The 15,610-nt window shown below is 50.0% G+C and overlaps 1 protein-coding gene across 3 annotated transcripts in view; it reads left to right on the top strand.

Annotated features, from left to right (window-relative positions):
- The window catches only part of PREX1 (phosphatidylinositol-3,4,5-trisphosphate dependent Rac exchange factor 1), a 201,073-nt gene that overhangs the window by 104,953 nt on the left and 80,510 nt on the right, over positions 1 to 15,610 (top strand). For all 3 annotated transcript variants that reach the window (XM_039479551.2, XM_003932694.4, XM_074406635.1), the window contains exon 6: positions 14,507 to 14,668. In XM_039479551.2, coding sequence (XP_039335485.2) covers positions 14,507 to 14,668 — 162 coding nt within the window. The remainder of the gene's footprint in view (positions 1 to 14,506; positions 14,669 to 15,610) is intronic.

Raw genomic sequence — 15,610 nt, 5'->3', positions numbered from 1 at the left:
ATTCTGGAGATTTCCTACAAGGGTAATCGCACAGTGCTTGTCTTCCGTGCCCGGCTTGCTTCACTTAGGCTTGTGTCCTCCAGGCTCGTCCACGCTGGAGCGTGTGTCGGCGCCTCCTTCCTTTTTGTGGCTGAATCATCTTCCGTTGTGGGCTGCACCACGTGTGTTTATCTACTCATTGGCTGATGGACATTTGGGCCGTTTCTACTGTCTGGCCATTGTGAGTCATGTTGCTCTGAAGGTCCATGTATAGGATTTGTGTGGACGTTCCCATGGCCTTAAACTCTGTCTCTACGCAGATGACTTCAACCAGGACCTCTCCCCTAGACCCTGGACTTGTGATCCAGCCCGTTCAGTTTCTGCATTTGAGGGTCTGCTAGGCATCTCTTACGGAGCATGTTCAAAACCAGATGCCAGGTTCACGCCTTTCGCCAGACTTCCCACCAGCCCCTCATCCCCATCTCAGCAGACGGCCCTCCGTCCTTCTGGTTGCTCAGGCCAAACCCTGGGGTTATGTTTGGTGCCCCTCCTTCCCCGCCCCCCATGTCTTGCCATGAGGAGCTCCTGTTGGCTCTGCTCTCAGACCCCGTCCGGAGTCCAGCTGCTTCCTAGCACCTCCACTCCCCGCGTGCTGGGCCACTGCCACGGCCCCAGCGGGCCTCTCTGCCTCTGCCCTTGTCCTCTGCAGGCTGCTCTCAGCTCGGCAGCTAAACTGAAGTCAGTTCATGTCACTTCTTCCGGGACAACCCTCCCGGAGCTCTCTGCTCACTCAGAATAAGATCCAAGTTCTTTGCCATTGCTACCTGCAAGGTCCTACCTGATCTCACCTATGTTCGCCTCCGACCTTGTCTTCTTCTCTGCTGGGCCAGGCTTGCTTCCTGAAGTTCTGCGAGCGGAACAAGCAACTTTCGGCCTCAGGGCCTTTGCGCCTGCTCTTTCTTCTGCCGGGACATTTTACCCCACTTCTCCTGAGGCTCACTGCTCATCTTTGTCTGGCTTCTGCTGCTCCAGTGCCCCCTGTCTGAGGCCTTTTCTGGCCACCACTGTGATAGAGGAGCTGCCTCTGCCATTCTCTGTCCCCTTTACTTTGCTTTTATATTTCTTCATAGCACTGCTCGCTGGCTCCCGTTCCGTCCTGGGATGCTTGGTGTCCTGATTGATTTTGGGACGTCAGTTCCCCAAGGGCAGGGATTTGGGCCTGTTTTTCCAGTGCCTGGAACAGTGCCTGCACAGAGTAGATGCCCCGGTTACTTAGTGAATGAGTGTGGAAAGGCCACCTCCATCTTGCCAACTGTTTGGAATCCGGAAAATGGGACTTTTATGTGGAAGTTACTAATGTCCAAGTATTAGCTTGATTCAGAACTTGTTAAATATTGTGGGTCTCAGCAGGACACGTCCTGGGACCTGTTTGGAACAGCTGCTCTAGTGGGGTTGTATCCAGGGATGTTTTTTTGCCGAATGGCTGCGTGGGGTACAGCCTTGGATCTGTGCACGGCCTCTGGTGTCTCCTGCACCCCCCCACGTCTGTCTGTGGCTGACGCAGCTGTCACCCAAGCACAGCACGAGGACCTTGTCATTTGGCTGTTACCTCTGTCTGCTTGACTGGGTAGAATGTGGCTGATACTGAGGTCAGCGCTTCTGGGATGGACTGAGTGAAGTCCATTGCCAGGGACGTGTTGACCTTAATTCTTGGTGAAGGGGGACAGCTGGGAGTGATGTGTTTCCTGGAGCGTGGATGTATACTACTCATAGCTTTCCAAAGGATTTTAGGTGGCACACGAGCAGGCTTTATGTGGGATGGGTGGAGGGGGAAGGGGAGAAGCCAACATTGAAAACAGTGACTCACACAGTATAGAATACTACTGTCTCAGGAAACCTCTTTCTGTCTTCCTAGTGTCCTCCAAGAGAGAGCCACAGTTGGTGCTGCAGTGTTTAGGGTTCTTGAAGCCATTCATTCATTCACCACCTGTTTATTGAGCAACTAGTATGTGTCAGGTACTGCTTGAGGTGGTAGAGGTACAAAGTGAACAAAAACAGCTTAAACCCCTGCCCCCTTGGAACTGACATTCTTCTTGGGGGAGATGAATGAGTAGGAAATGTGTATGCTTGTTTAGACGGAATAGTTGGGTGCTGTGGAAAAAATATATATCAGGCTCAGAGGATGAGTAAGGACCCGGAGTCCCGGAGTCCCTCGTGGTTGCAGTTTTAGATAATACGGTCAGCGAACGCTGGACTGAGAAGGAAACATTGGAGCAAAGACCTGAAAGAGGTGAAGGAGGGAGTCAGGAGGGTACCTCGGGGAAAATTGTTTCAGAGAGAACAGCCGGTGCGAAGGCCCTGGGCACGAGTCTTCCTGATGTGGCTGGGGAGGAGCGGATAGGGTGAGAGCAAGGGAGTAAGGTCAGAGAGGTAATGCAGCCAGGTCAGGTACGGCCTTGTGGACCGTTGTGGGGTCTCAATTTTCCATCTGAGTGAGGTGGAAACCACAGGAAGGTTTTGAACATGGGAGCAGCAGGATCCGCCTTAGTTCTAATGGGATCCCTCTGGCTGTGTGTGGAGGATGGACCGTGGGGGAGTTACAGTGGAGTCAGGGAGTGCTTGACTTCAGTGGTTCGGGTAGGAGGTATGTGGACCTGGTGGTGGCCGCGGAGGGGGGTGAATTTCATGAGAGTTACCTTTTCACATCCTTTGCCCGTCTTCTTTTGGACAGTTGTTCTTTTGACTTCCCAGAGTCCTTCTGTTTATTCTGGATACTTTGGGTTCTCTCTTTGGCGTTTTCATTTGACTGATGCGATGCCGTGAGCTCCCCATCTGCCGGGGACTGGGCATTGTCACTGTCTTGCTGGGAAAGCACAGGAAGTCAGAGATCTCTTCGCTATAGCCCCCTCTGCCCGGACTCCATCCTCCCCCAACCACGGTGCCCACCCCTTCATCCTGTCTCTCGGGCCGAGCACCGACACCTCGCCCACAGCTGCCCCAGAGCCTCAAACTGTACCAGCCTCTGCTCAGACTTTTTCCTGTGTGGTGAGCACTAACCTCGGGACACCCCTTTTTGAGGGGGGGGGGGTCCTGCTGTCACCTCTTCCTTTCAAAGCTATGCTCAGATGCCCCATCTTCAAAGGAGCCTTCTCAGGTCACCCTTTGTGGGGTCCAGCCTGCATTGTATTGTCCCCTACACTGTGTGTGGTTAAGAGTGAATTCAGAAATCCAGCTCCACCTCTTCTTAGCTGTGTGACCAAGGGCAAGTTGCTGAACCTCTCTGTGTCTCCATTTTCCCATCTGTAAAACGGGCGTGGTAGTTACCTCCCAGGCTTGCTGTGAAGGTCAGATGAGACAGTGCATGAGAAGACTCGGGAAATCATTTTGCATTTTACTGAGTAAATGGTCATGCTTGTGAAATGTCGGCGACTTGAATACTGTACTGATTTTTATGTTGATCAATCCTAGCTCCTGCCCTTGTTAGCATTGCCTCTTTGAAATCTGACTTAAACTCTGTGTGCCTCAGTTTTCTCCTGTGAAATAGTTCCCTGGTTATTGGTTATTATCAAGATTAAATGAAAAATACCTGTAAAATGCTTAGAAGTGCTTAATATTAGCTATTTTTATTGTCTCAATGTCTGTGTTTTCCAATATTAACATAACTACATTAAGTTTCTTTTGACTGGTGTTTTCCTGAAATACCTTGTTTCTCCTTTTGTGGTTGACCTATCTGATGCCTTAGACTTTAGGTGCTTTTTTTGTTAACTCCGTGGAGTTCAATTAAAATCCGATCTGATAATATCTTCTGACAGGAGAGTTTAGTCCACTTATATTTATTGTTGATATATTTGAACTTGGCTCTACCATCTTTCTTTTTGATTTTTATTGACCCTCTTTCTCTTGATGTTTTTGTCTCTTTCCGTGTTTTATTTTGGAGTTTTAGTTTTCTTTTGACTTAGTTGCCCTTTTTCCTTTATTCCTTTTATTTAAAAAATTTTTTTCTTCCACTAAAGTGGAATTTAAAACTACCACCACCACCACCACCACCACCATTATCATCACCACCATCACCACCATCAGATGGTAGTTACCATCTCTCACAGTTTTTTTTTTTTTTTTTTTTTTGAGACAGAGTCTTGTTTTGTCGCCAGGCGCCAGGCTGGAGTGTAGTGGTACAATCTCGGCTCACTGCAGCTTCCACCTCCTGGGTTCAAGTAATTCTCCTGCCTCAGCCTCCTGAGTAGCTGGGATTACAGGCACGCACCACCACGTCCAGCTAATTTTTGTATTTTTTAGTAGAGAGGGGGTTTCACCATGTTGGCCAGGATGGTCTCCATCTCTTGACCTTGTGATCCGCCCGCCTCGGCTTGTCTCTCGCAGTTTTACCCTCTTTTCTAGAGAGATGCCTGTGCAGAGCCTGGAAGTGGGGCAAGAGGTGTGGGACTGCACGGCAAGCCGTGCTGGGGCCTCTTTGAAAGGCTGGACATGGAGCTCCTGAGTGTCAGAACCTGGAGGGTCGCTAGAGACCTACTAACCTAGAGTCACAAACAGACACCTGCAGGGCAGGTGCAGGAAATGAGTAGCTGGGTTGTAACTTAGCAAGGTGGATGAGAACCGTGGCAGACTAGAGAGCACGTGTCCCTTGTAAGGGTGCAGCCACCACTCGGCCAAGCCAATTGTTACAGCCCAAGCCCAGGGTGGCCAGAGCTTCTGCTTTGCTGACAGAGGCTGGCGATAACGTTGAGCTCAGTCTGATCACTACCTTGCATAGCCAGGAGGCGTAGGCGCAGAACGAGGAGGCAACTCGTCCAGGGTCACACAGCGCATCCTCATCAAAGCCAGAACGTGAACTTCCTGACAGGAGCCCTCTTCCTGCTCTACCCACTTCACGTCTCTGAGTGGAAGAAAGGCATTTTTAAAACCCACGAGGATTATTTCTTTTCTCCTACTAATTCCTAATTGGTGGGACTACAGTTTTCCTAGACATGCAGCAGAGGCTGAAATCGTTAAACTTGGAAATATATTTGCGTGAAATCTGCATGTGATTTGCATGCATGGAGGGTGTTTGTGGGTTTTTTGCTGTGCTGGGCAGCTTTTCACTTCTGGGTTTTCTTGGACTTCCAGATGTTTTTCGCTTCTTGTTTTGTTTTCCTTTTTTTCTTTTAAGTGGTGGTGAGTGTCCTTAGCACCTCTTCATTTGCATTCTGTTGTCACCCTGTGTATGGCCGCAAGGGTCTTTAGCACTGTGGGCACAGGAGCATGCCAGGCTTCCTGAGCTTAGGTGGTGGAGCCTTTGGCAGGCCTGTGTGCATGGCGGCAAGTCACTGAGTGCAAGATCGGCCCCTTCCTGGAGTTGGCCGAGGTGTCCCCAGAAAGTGGTTGTTGTCCTGCTCGACCCAGACCCCGTTGGTGGCACTACCCCCTCTCTCCATGGGACGCCTGTTTCTCTTAGTGGAGAGGACAGTATGGCTTTACAATCCCCATGTCTCTTTCTAAGCCCTCACCAACCCCAGGTCTCAGGGAATGGTGGATATTGTCACATCTTCCAGTGATAGTCGCAGCTTTGTTTTCACACTGTGGGTTTATGGATTCTTCTTACGATTTCACTCGCCAGTGACTGAAAACCTATTTTATTGTTTTTATGACCTTGTTAATTAAACTTGCTTAAAAAAAAAAGAATAGAAAACAGAAAAGACCGAAGGTAGGTCTGACTTGAGGCATAGCTGCATCCAGGGCTCAGGGGATGCTGTCCTAACTCTGTCTCTCCACATCCTGCTCTGTTTCTCTCAGTGCCAGCCTTGTGCTCAGGAGGCTGCTTTCTCATGGTGGCATCATTGGTCACCAGCAGCCTCAGGGAGAGGAGGGCATACCTTTCCTGGCGTTCACATAGGAAGTCCCAGTCCGCGGCCTACTGGCTCAGCGTGGGTCCCACACTCTCCTTGTGTGGCTGGGAGGATGGATGGTCAGGCTTTAGTCACATGTCCACACCGGGAGCTGGCTGGGATGACCTCTCCTGGACTCTATGGCCCAAGAGAGGAGCAGGTGGAAGCAGCAGGCCTCTGCAGCTCGTCTTCTTCTCTCCCTGCCACCATCTCTTCCTCTGAGCCCTTTATTCTTCCCCCAGTCCTCTCCTGGGCCTCGGGCGAGGCTGAGTGAGCCAGGAGGAGCTGGCCCCAGCCACGTTCATTTGTTGCCCTGGGGTTTGAGACCCTGCGCATCAGGCTGCCTCTTAACGGCCCTGCTGGGGGCAAGGTACACACTTTTGGGGACACGAAGGCGCTGCTCAGAGCGGGCACCTGTGGGCATCCTTTGAGTAAATGTGATTGCAGGGACAAGAGGGAGGTGGGGCATCTCACGGAAGCCTGGGCTCCTCCACGCCGACATCCTCTCTTCTAGGAAGGCTTTGCCTGGGGCCCCACTCGTGAAACCACATGGGGCTGGGCGGCGGATGCTGGGGAAGGCCACCCAGCCTGGCTCCTGGAGGGGCTTCTGCTGCTGGTTCGCAGGGTGGCCCTCGCACACCCCTCCCTTCCCTGCTCTCTAGTTTTCTAAAAGATCCCCAGGGCCTGCCTGCCCTGCTCAGACATTGCGTGTCCTAAGAGTCTGATTTGGGGGTGTTCATTTCCAGCTATAACTATTTCTAGATGGGCCTGTAGATGTGGTTGGCATCTACCAAGCTCCACTTTCTGTCTCTGTGGCCTTGGGCAGAGGCCTTTAACTGCTCTGTGCCTCAGTTTCCTCATATATAGAGTGGGGATGATAATAGGACTTACCTCACTGGAATGATTCGAGGATGAAATGACTTAAAGCACTTGAGTTTAGAGAGGTGCTTTGTGCACAGAAAGTACTGAGTAGATGCTAGCTGTTATGATGAGCATGACTTCGACTTTTACTGTTATTCCTGCTATACAGAAGTAATAAGAAATAGCCACTATTACCACAGAAATAATGATGATGATGGCAAATATTGTGTTCCTACTGGGTGCCAAGACTTTTACATTCATCACTCCGTTGGATCCTTGCGTTAGCCTCAGGAGGCGACTCCTCCCCTCTTTCACAGATGTGCAAACTTGGCTTTAGAGAGGTGAGGTCACCTGTGCAAGGTCACACAGCTGAGAAGTGGTGGAGGCGTGGCGGAGACCATGCCTCCCTTCTCCTAAGACCCATTCTCTTGACCACAGGGCTTCCGAGTTTCATGATCTGAGACTGGGTTTGAGCTAGAATAAGGCTTTAGTGGGCCTGAATCTGTCATTGATGCCTCTAGTGATGGGGAACTCACTACCTTACAGGGTATCCCCCTCTCTTGTGAGAAAGCTCCAAATGGTGGTAAGAGTGGATTAATTCAATCAAACAGCGGTCACCTACATTGGTCACCTTGGATTCCTTGAGGTCCTACAGATCCACTGGGCTTCTTCATAATGTAGTTCACCCAAGATGCTTAGGAAGCACCTCTTGGGTTCCTTCCAGAAACACTCTTCTCTGGGCCAAGCCCTGTAAGGTCATGTATCTGTTTCACTTTGGATATGAATTCCAGGGTTTTAGTACAATAGTATGTCTTCTTTGAACCTGACTCTTCTAACTTATTAGGACAGTCCGTTCAGTTCTGAATCGGGCAGGAACCTCCTCACCTCCCTCCTTTTGCAGGTGAGACTTTGTTAGTATCACTCAAGCTCTCATTAGCTTTGAAGATACCCACATTTTATGCCTGTCTGAGACTAACTGGGACATCTTCGAGATTCCAAATCTGTGCACTCTCTCTGACTTTGTGAAGCAGTAGGAACTTTTTCAACTAAGAGATGGAAAAACTAGCCCAAGCCGACTTATACAGCACATATATGTAAATAATAAATAGGCTTACATAACTGAAAAGCCATGGATAGATGGCTTCAGGTATGGCTGGATCACGGTGTTGCAAGGGAATTGCCAAACTGGTTTCCTAAGCTGCTGCACCATTTTCTATTTTTACCAGCAATGTAGGAGGGTTCTAATTTCTTCATATCCCCACCAACCCTTGTTACTCATTTTTTGGATTATAGCTATTTCACTAGATGTGAAGTGGCATCTCATTTGGGTTTTGTTTTGCATTTTCCCAAATGATGTCGAACATCTTTCTGTCTGCTTATCAGACTTTTGTATCTCTTCTTTGGAGAAATGTCTTTTCAAGTCTTACACCTGTTTTTTAATGCTGTTATTCATCTTTTTGTGGTTAAGTTGTAAAGGTTCTTTATATATTCTGGGTACAGTTCCTCATCAGATGTGTAATTGATCCTGTTTTTCTACATTATGCAGATTGGCTTTTCCCTTCCTTTTGAATTTTATTTATTTTCACTTTCTTGATAGTGTCATTTGAAGTACAGAAGTTTCAAATTGTGATGAAATTCACTTTATTTTCTTTTTAGTTGCTTGTGCATTTGGTCGTAGCTAAGAGCACTTTTCTTAACCTAAGGCCACAAGGAATTACTCCTATGTTTTCTCTGACAGTTTGATAGTTTCAGCTTTTACATTTAGGTCCGTGATCCATTTTGAGTCCATTTTTGTGTGTGGTATGAGGAGGGGCCAGCCTCATTTTGTTGCACGTGGATATTCAGTTGCGTCGTTTATTGAAAAGATGGTTCTTTCCTCCATTTAATTGCCTTGGCATCCTTGTGGAAAATTAACTGACCATAAATGTAGGGATTTATTTCTGGACTCTCAATTTTTTTTTGTATACATTGATTTTTACTTTTGATTTTCTTTTCTTTTTTTAAAATTTTGATGCATGTGCAGAGTGTGCAGGTTTGTTGCATAGGTGTACATGTGCCATGGTGGTTTGCTGCACCTATCAACCCGTCTCTTTTTTAAAGAGATAATGGAGATAGGATCTTGTTCTGTCACTCAGGCTGGAGTGCAGTAGCACGATTATAGCTCATTGTAACCTAGAACTCCTGGGCCCAGGTGATCCTCCCACCTCAGCATCCCAATAGCTGGAACTACAGGTGCACACCACTGTGCTCAGCTAAGTTTTAAATTTTTTTGGGTAAAGGTGGGGGTCTTTCTGTGTTGCTCAGGCTGGTCCTGAACTGCTGGCCACTGGCTGCACTGTTTTCCATTGATTTCTAGGCCTGCCTTTATATAGTGCTGTGTTGCCTTTTTTTTTAAGACGGACTCTTACTCTGTTGCCCAGGCCAGAGTAGAGGGGCACGATCTTGGCTCACTGCAACCTCTGCCTCTGGATTCAAGTGATTCTCCTGCCTCAGCCTCTCAAGTAGCTGGGATTACAGATGTGCACTGCTATGCCTGGCTAATTTTTGTATTTTTAGTAGAGACGGGGTTTTGCCATGTTGGCCAGGCTGCTCTCGAACTCCTGACCTAGGGTGAACCGCCCACCTCGGCCTCCCAAAGTGCTGGGACTACAGGCGTGAGCCACTGTGCCTGGCCTGTTTTACTTTTTACTTTTTTTTTTAGATGGAGTCTTGCTCTGTTACCCAGGCTGGAGTATAGTGGCACGATCTTGGCTCACTGCAACCTCCACCTCCCAGGTTCAAGCAGTTCTCCTGCCTCAGTCTTCTGAGTAGCTGGGAGTATAGGTATATGCCACCATGCCCGGCTAATTTTTGTATTTTTAGTAGAGATGGGGTTTCCTCACGCTGGCCAGGCTGGTCTCGAACTCCTGACCTCGTGATCCACCCCCCTCAGCCTCCCAAAGTGCTGGGATTACAGGAGTTAGCCACTGCGCTTGGCCATTTGGCCATTACTTCTTAAGATCTTGAGAAGGAGTATGCCAGGAGAGGAAACAGGGAGTCCAAAGGCCTGGAGGCAGGAATGGGCCCTCAGTTTTTGGAGCTCAACAGAGTGGAGCCAGCATGCCCCTGTGAACCAAGGCACCAGAGCCAGCACTTCCCCTGTGGTTTTGGTCCAGCCATAGGGTTGGCCACGTCTTGCTTGGTTTCAATTTCCTACCCCTCGCACTGACCTAGGGCAAGAATAGAGATAGAGGCAGCCAGATAGAAAAGGGAAACAGCCTTTTTTCACTTTGACTAACTGCTGGGTGTTGGCATCCCCGCAGGGAGCCACTGGACGAGGATCACTGAGATTCCAACTTCCGGCGTTTGGGAGGAGCAGATATGGTGGCAGTGACCACCAGAGGGGTGCCATGGACTCATCAGGTTTTAGTTTCAAGAATAAAATTGGTGAGGGCTTCCTGTTTGTCGGGGGAGGTGGGAAGAGGCCCAGGGACTCAGGCCGGAGAATCAGAATAGTGATTTAGAAATGTGAGCTCTGGAGCTGGACCTTGTAGCTGCTTAGCTGTCCGTGACCTTGGGCAAGTGATTTTTGCCTCTTTGTGAGCCTCAGCTTCCTCATCTGTCAAGTGGGGATAGTAAAAGCACCTGTCTGCTGGGGCCACTGGGAGGCAAAGTAATTTCGCTGATGGACAAGCTAAACAGAGCCAGCAGAAGGAAGAACACATTTTCATGGTGAATTTATACGACAACACACTGGGGTCTCTTTTGTAATAGGATATGTTTTAGCTATAGTGACAGAGCTCCGAAACAAGAGTGGCTTAAACAACGTCTAAGCTTATTTCTGTCAAGGCAGTCCAGGGCAGCATGGTGGTTCCATGCTGACAGCATCAATTTCTGCCAGCCCTGGGGTGTGGTCCTCAGCACCGGGGTTTCAGGTGCTCACACCATGCCCACATTCCAGCCAAGGAAGAGGAACAGGAGATGGGAAACTGCACCCAGCCCTCTGCTCATGCCCCACCCACCAGAACCCAGTGTCCAGGGTGGACTGGGAGTGTATTCTTTATTCCAGGTGCCCTCATGCTTATCTGAGAATCAGTTCTGTTGCTTTTGACAAGGGGTCGGCAAACTTTCCCATTAAAGGACCAGGTAGTAAATATTTTAGGCCTTGGGGTCCACGCAGTCTGTCATTGTACTGTAAAAGCAACCACTGACAATACGTAAGTAAATGAGGACCCTGGGTTCCAATAAAACTTTTTTTTTTTGTTTTTGAGATAAAGTCTTGCTCTGTTGTCCAGGCTGAGTACAGTGGTGTGATCTTGGCTCGCTGCAACCTCTGTCTCCTGGGTTCAAGCGATTCTCCAGCCTCAGCCTCCCGAGTAGCTGGGATTACAGGTGCCTCCCACCACACCAGGCTAATTTTTTATATTTTTAGCAGAGACAGGGTTTCGCCATGTTGGCCAGGCTGGTCTTGAACTCCTGACCTTGTGATCTGCCCGCCTTGGCCTCTCAGCGTGCTGGGATTACAGGCATGAGCCACCGTGCCTGGCCCCAGTAAAACTTCTTTTTACAAAAATAGGCGATGGCTCGGACTCGGTCCTCAGAGTGTCGCTTGATCCTGCTTTGGACAAAGGGGGTGACCGGTAGGACCCGGGGCAGGGGTCTCACTAACTGGCAGCCTCTGTCTCTGCCCACTGGGAGCTGACTGGCCACATTCACTCCCTGGCCTTGGCTGGCCTCACAAAGGTCCAGATGCCCAAAACCACTTTAGGGAACCTGGGACTGGGGTAGCTTCGCTGAACTGAATGAAATTACTGCATATGGTCATAAGACCGTGGTCTTCTGTTGTAACCTTGTGGACATACCTACAAGCAGGCCAACGGCTCCAGGGGGGCTTGGGAGAGCGTCTGCCGTCATCTATGCACAACAGAGGGCCCAGCATGGGGCCATGACACTGAAGGCCTTGCTGAGTGGATACACACGTGCGTGGAGTAAGCTTCTGGCTTCACACCACCCTCTGCTCTTGCCTGGACGTTGCTGGTAGGCCTAGCTGGTCTTCCTACTTTATATTCATTCCACATTCCGTCCTACACATCCTCCTGTCAGCAGCCAGGGAGGTCCTTTAAAGGGTGAGAGGATGGTGTCAGGCCTCTGCTGCTACCTCCATCACCATGCTCTCTAGAGGAAACGTAAAGCACCCCACTGCAGCCTGACGTGATCCGGCCTTGGCGTGCTTGTCCAAATCCGTGCCGCGACCCTCTCTTGCTCGCTCTGCTGCAGTCCCGCTGGCCTCCCTGCTGCTTCTTGCTGCCTCAGGGCTTCACACGTGCTCTCCTCCTTCCTCGAGTGCTATTCCCACAGATGCGGTGCGGCCCGTGCCCTCACTTCAAGCTTCGCTCGCAAGCCTGCTCTGCAGAGAGACCGTCTCAGACCACGGCACTTCCCTCACTCACTGCCCCTTTAATTCATGTAAATTATACATTTATTTGGGAAGAAAGTGTTCGTACTTAACTGTCTGAAAGGTTTGTAAATAGTATGGGGATTTAGAGTGTAAACTCTGGAGTCAGAATGAGTGGGCTTAGATCTGCTGTGTGACCTCGGACAAATGGCCCGACCTCTCTGTGCCTCAGGTCTTGCGTCTGTCAACCGAGGAGAATAACGGTGCCTACCTAATAGGGTTGTTGTGAGGATCAAATGAGCTTGACAGGAGCATGAGGGCTCGCTGAGTATTGGCCGTGGTTACTGTTGGCCGTGGTAATAGTCGTGGCCTTGTTGACCGGTCTTCTCTTGCCCATGGGCTCCCAGGGGACTGTCTTGTTCTCTGCCCAGCCTCCACGGCTCAGGCTCACACCACCTGTTCAGCCAGTATTTGCTGAGTGAAGAAAGAGTCAAAAGACAACCCCCGTTAGCAGAGCTGGCCCTGGGTGCCCTGCCTGTCTTCACGTTGCTTCCTCCTCAAGGCTTCTGGGCTTGCCTCTCCTCTGGTTGATCAGCAGCGTTTTCAGCACATGACGCTGCCGTCTGGGCCTCTCTCAAGCCCGCAGGGAAGTGCCTTTCCAGCCTCGTTGCTGGGGCCTCCAGAGGAAGAGCGCGGCTTCATCTCCCTTCTTTTGCATCCTTTGGGCACATTGTCTGGGTGCATGGCAAGAGCTCAGCCGAGTTCCGGGGGCCTGATGTTACAGACCAGCTGGGCCTTGGGACTCTTAGGACCTGGTCATCAGAAGAGACGACATGTGTTTTCGGGCAGGATGGAAGTGGCGGGAATGGAGAAGGGATGTGTTTGGAGTTGGTTTTCTCCAGGGCGTGCACAGACCACCACCGTTTTATGGCACATTGCTGCTCACAGTTGCAGCTAGTGTGCGTTGTCATTTGGCAATGAGAGTGCCAGTCACTTGCATATATTGAGCACTTGCTGTATACGCACTTGTGCTTTGCCTGCAGTACCTCATTTGTCCCCCACTGTAACCATGAGCAGCATCAGACAGCCTGGGTTCAAATCCCAGTTCCTCCTTGTACTTTGAGGCCTTGGGCTTTCTTGCTGTGCCTCAGTCTCCTCATCTGTTAAGTGGGCTAATAACAGACTTACCTTCAAACCATGGAGCGAAGGCTCAGCAGACATTAATTGCTGCCATCATCATCCTCATCATCACAGGTTTGCAGCTGATGAAACCGAAGCCCAAGGTCACCCAGACAGTGAGGGGCAGAGTCAGCCCTTGAACTGACATTTGTGCTCATAACTCTCACGCAAGAGTGTCACCTATGTGGGGACGTTATCTGGATCATTGAGGAGCAGAGAGATAGGGCATAGGGGAGTGACTGGAGCTCTTAGGCATGTGGGTCAGATGATTAAAGAAACTTATCTCTGCTGGCACAGTTCAGGATGAAAGGCTGGCGGGGCGGTTGGGTGATTTGGGTAATTTGGTCTGAAAATCTTCCCTGATATCTTACGTCCCGGCTAATCCCTTCCTCCTCGGTTCCTCTCCTATCACATTTAGTGGCCAGAATCTTTTGATGAAGACTAGCCTGGCTTTTACAGTGTCCCAGCCTGTGCCTGAGTTGAGGGGTGAGCTGGCAGTGGAAAACGGTGGGGGCAGGGGGCTTCTCGTGGATTAAGAGCCATTTTACATGCCCCGTCCCATATCCTTGTGAAGGCAGGGGCAATTTTTATGACTATCCTACAGATAAGAAAACTGGGCCTGGGAGGGGCAGCGCTGGGGCCACCCCTGTGACCGCCTCCCGTATTGACTCCACCGCAGACACGCTGCCTCCTCCTGTTCCTCATTGCACAGCAGATGTGTGCCCGCCCAGACCCTTTGTGCTGCAGTGCCCCCCGCCTGGCAGGCTCTCCCCTTGGGTTTTGCTGGGCTCCCTCTCTGGCTCTATGCAGGGTCTCTGCTCAGACATCACCTCCGTAGAGAGGCCTCCCCTGATCTCCCTGTGGGAAACACTTCCTTCCCCCACATTCTGATTTGTCTTCCTAGTGTTCACCACTGCTTGACATTGTATGCCATACCTGAGTTTTCTTTTCTTTGACTCATCTCCTTTGCTAGAATGTAATGTCCACCAGGCGAGGAGTTTTTGTGTGTTTTCTTGATAGTAATATTCTCCCCAGACCCTACAACACTGCCTGCAGTGGAGGACGTGCTCACGTGACACTTGTAGAATGAATGACTGACTGAATGGATTGAGTGATGCCTCTCAGCCTCAGGTTGTATAGCTCGTAGGTGGCAGAGCTGCCTTCAGCTCTGGCCTGGGCCTCCTCTGGATTGATGTCTTGCTTTCTTCTTCCCACCTCTATTCTACCCCAGGAGCTGGCCAAGAGGACTCCCGGCAAGCACCCAGACCACCCTGCGGTCCAGAGTGCCCTGCAGGCCATGAAGACCGTTTGCTCCAACATCAATGAGACCAAGCGGCAGATGGAGAAGCTGGAAGCTCTGGAGCAGCTGCAGTCCCACATCGAAGGCTGGGAGGTGTGTACAGGACAGGAGGGGGCTTCCTGGGCTGCAGGGGCCAGGAGGTGCACAGCTGCAGGCACGAACTGAGGCCTGGGTGCCGGGTTCAGTCTGCAGTGTATTTGGTTTGGCTTACAGAGTGTTTGCAAAAGATTGCTTAATTATTTTCCATTAAATCTAAATAAAAATCCGTATTTCAGGTTTCTCTTAAAAAATTGGTGACTCTGGGCACCTATATCCCACGGAAAGAGTCGCTGGAGCCTTCCGTTCCCCTCCGTTCCCACTGTCCCCTGTCACCTCCCCACCCTTCTCTTTCATGCATTGATTGGTATGTGTAGGCCTTTGAGCTGTTGATGCCAAGGTCAACGGTAGTGTTTTAGCGTCCACTCCAGGACAGAATTCTGGCTTTGACACTCCTTTGCTGGGTGACTTTAGGCAGATGTCGTAACTTCTCTGAGCTTCAGTATCCTCATGTGTACCTGATACATAGTAGGTACTCAGTAAATGGTAGCTATTGATATTATTACTATCATGATTATTAGGGGGTAGGATTCTTGAGATCATTGGATTGTACATAATTTATTTGTTTAAAGCCCGCATGCCTTCCTAGGTTATTAGACGTTTCCTGTGAATCTGTAGAAGGAAATGGGAAAATGTGAATAAATGAAAAAATCAATGTCAGAGTAAACACAGCTGGAATGGGAGATTAAGACAGAAGATGAAAGGCTCTTGGACAGAGATTATTACCCTGATCATATGCCTTAGGCCCTTTGGATTTTCTGGCCTTTGGAGGCACTGGCCATATTTGGGATTTCTAGTTCTTTTCTTTGTGCTGGGGAATCCTAAATGTGAGGCTGTATCACTGTGAGGTTACAGGTTTGCTGCAGAGAGGAGAGGGGCTGTGTTCAGGGAGCGGGGTATTGTGGATCGGCCAAACCACCTCCCATGTCTCCTGCGCTC

Source organism: Saimiri boliviensis, chromosome 9, assembly GCF_048565385.1.
Source record: "Saimiri boliviensis isolate mSaiBol1 chromosome 9, mSaiBol1.pri, whole genome shotgun sequence".
In the NCBI taxonomy this organism is placed as follows: domain Eukaryota; kingdom Metazoa; phylum Chordata; class Mammalia; order Primates; family Cebidae; genus Saimiri; species Saimiri boliviensis.
Note: the sequence above shows the minus strand (reverse complement) of the source record. Positions and strands in the feature narration are given on the sequence as shown.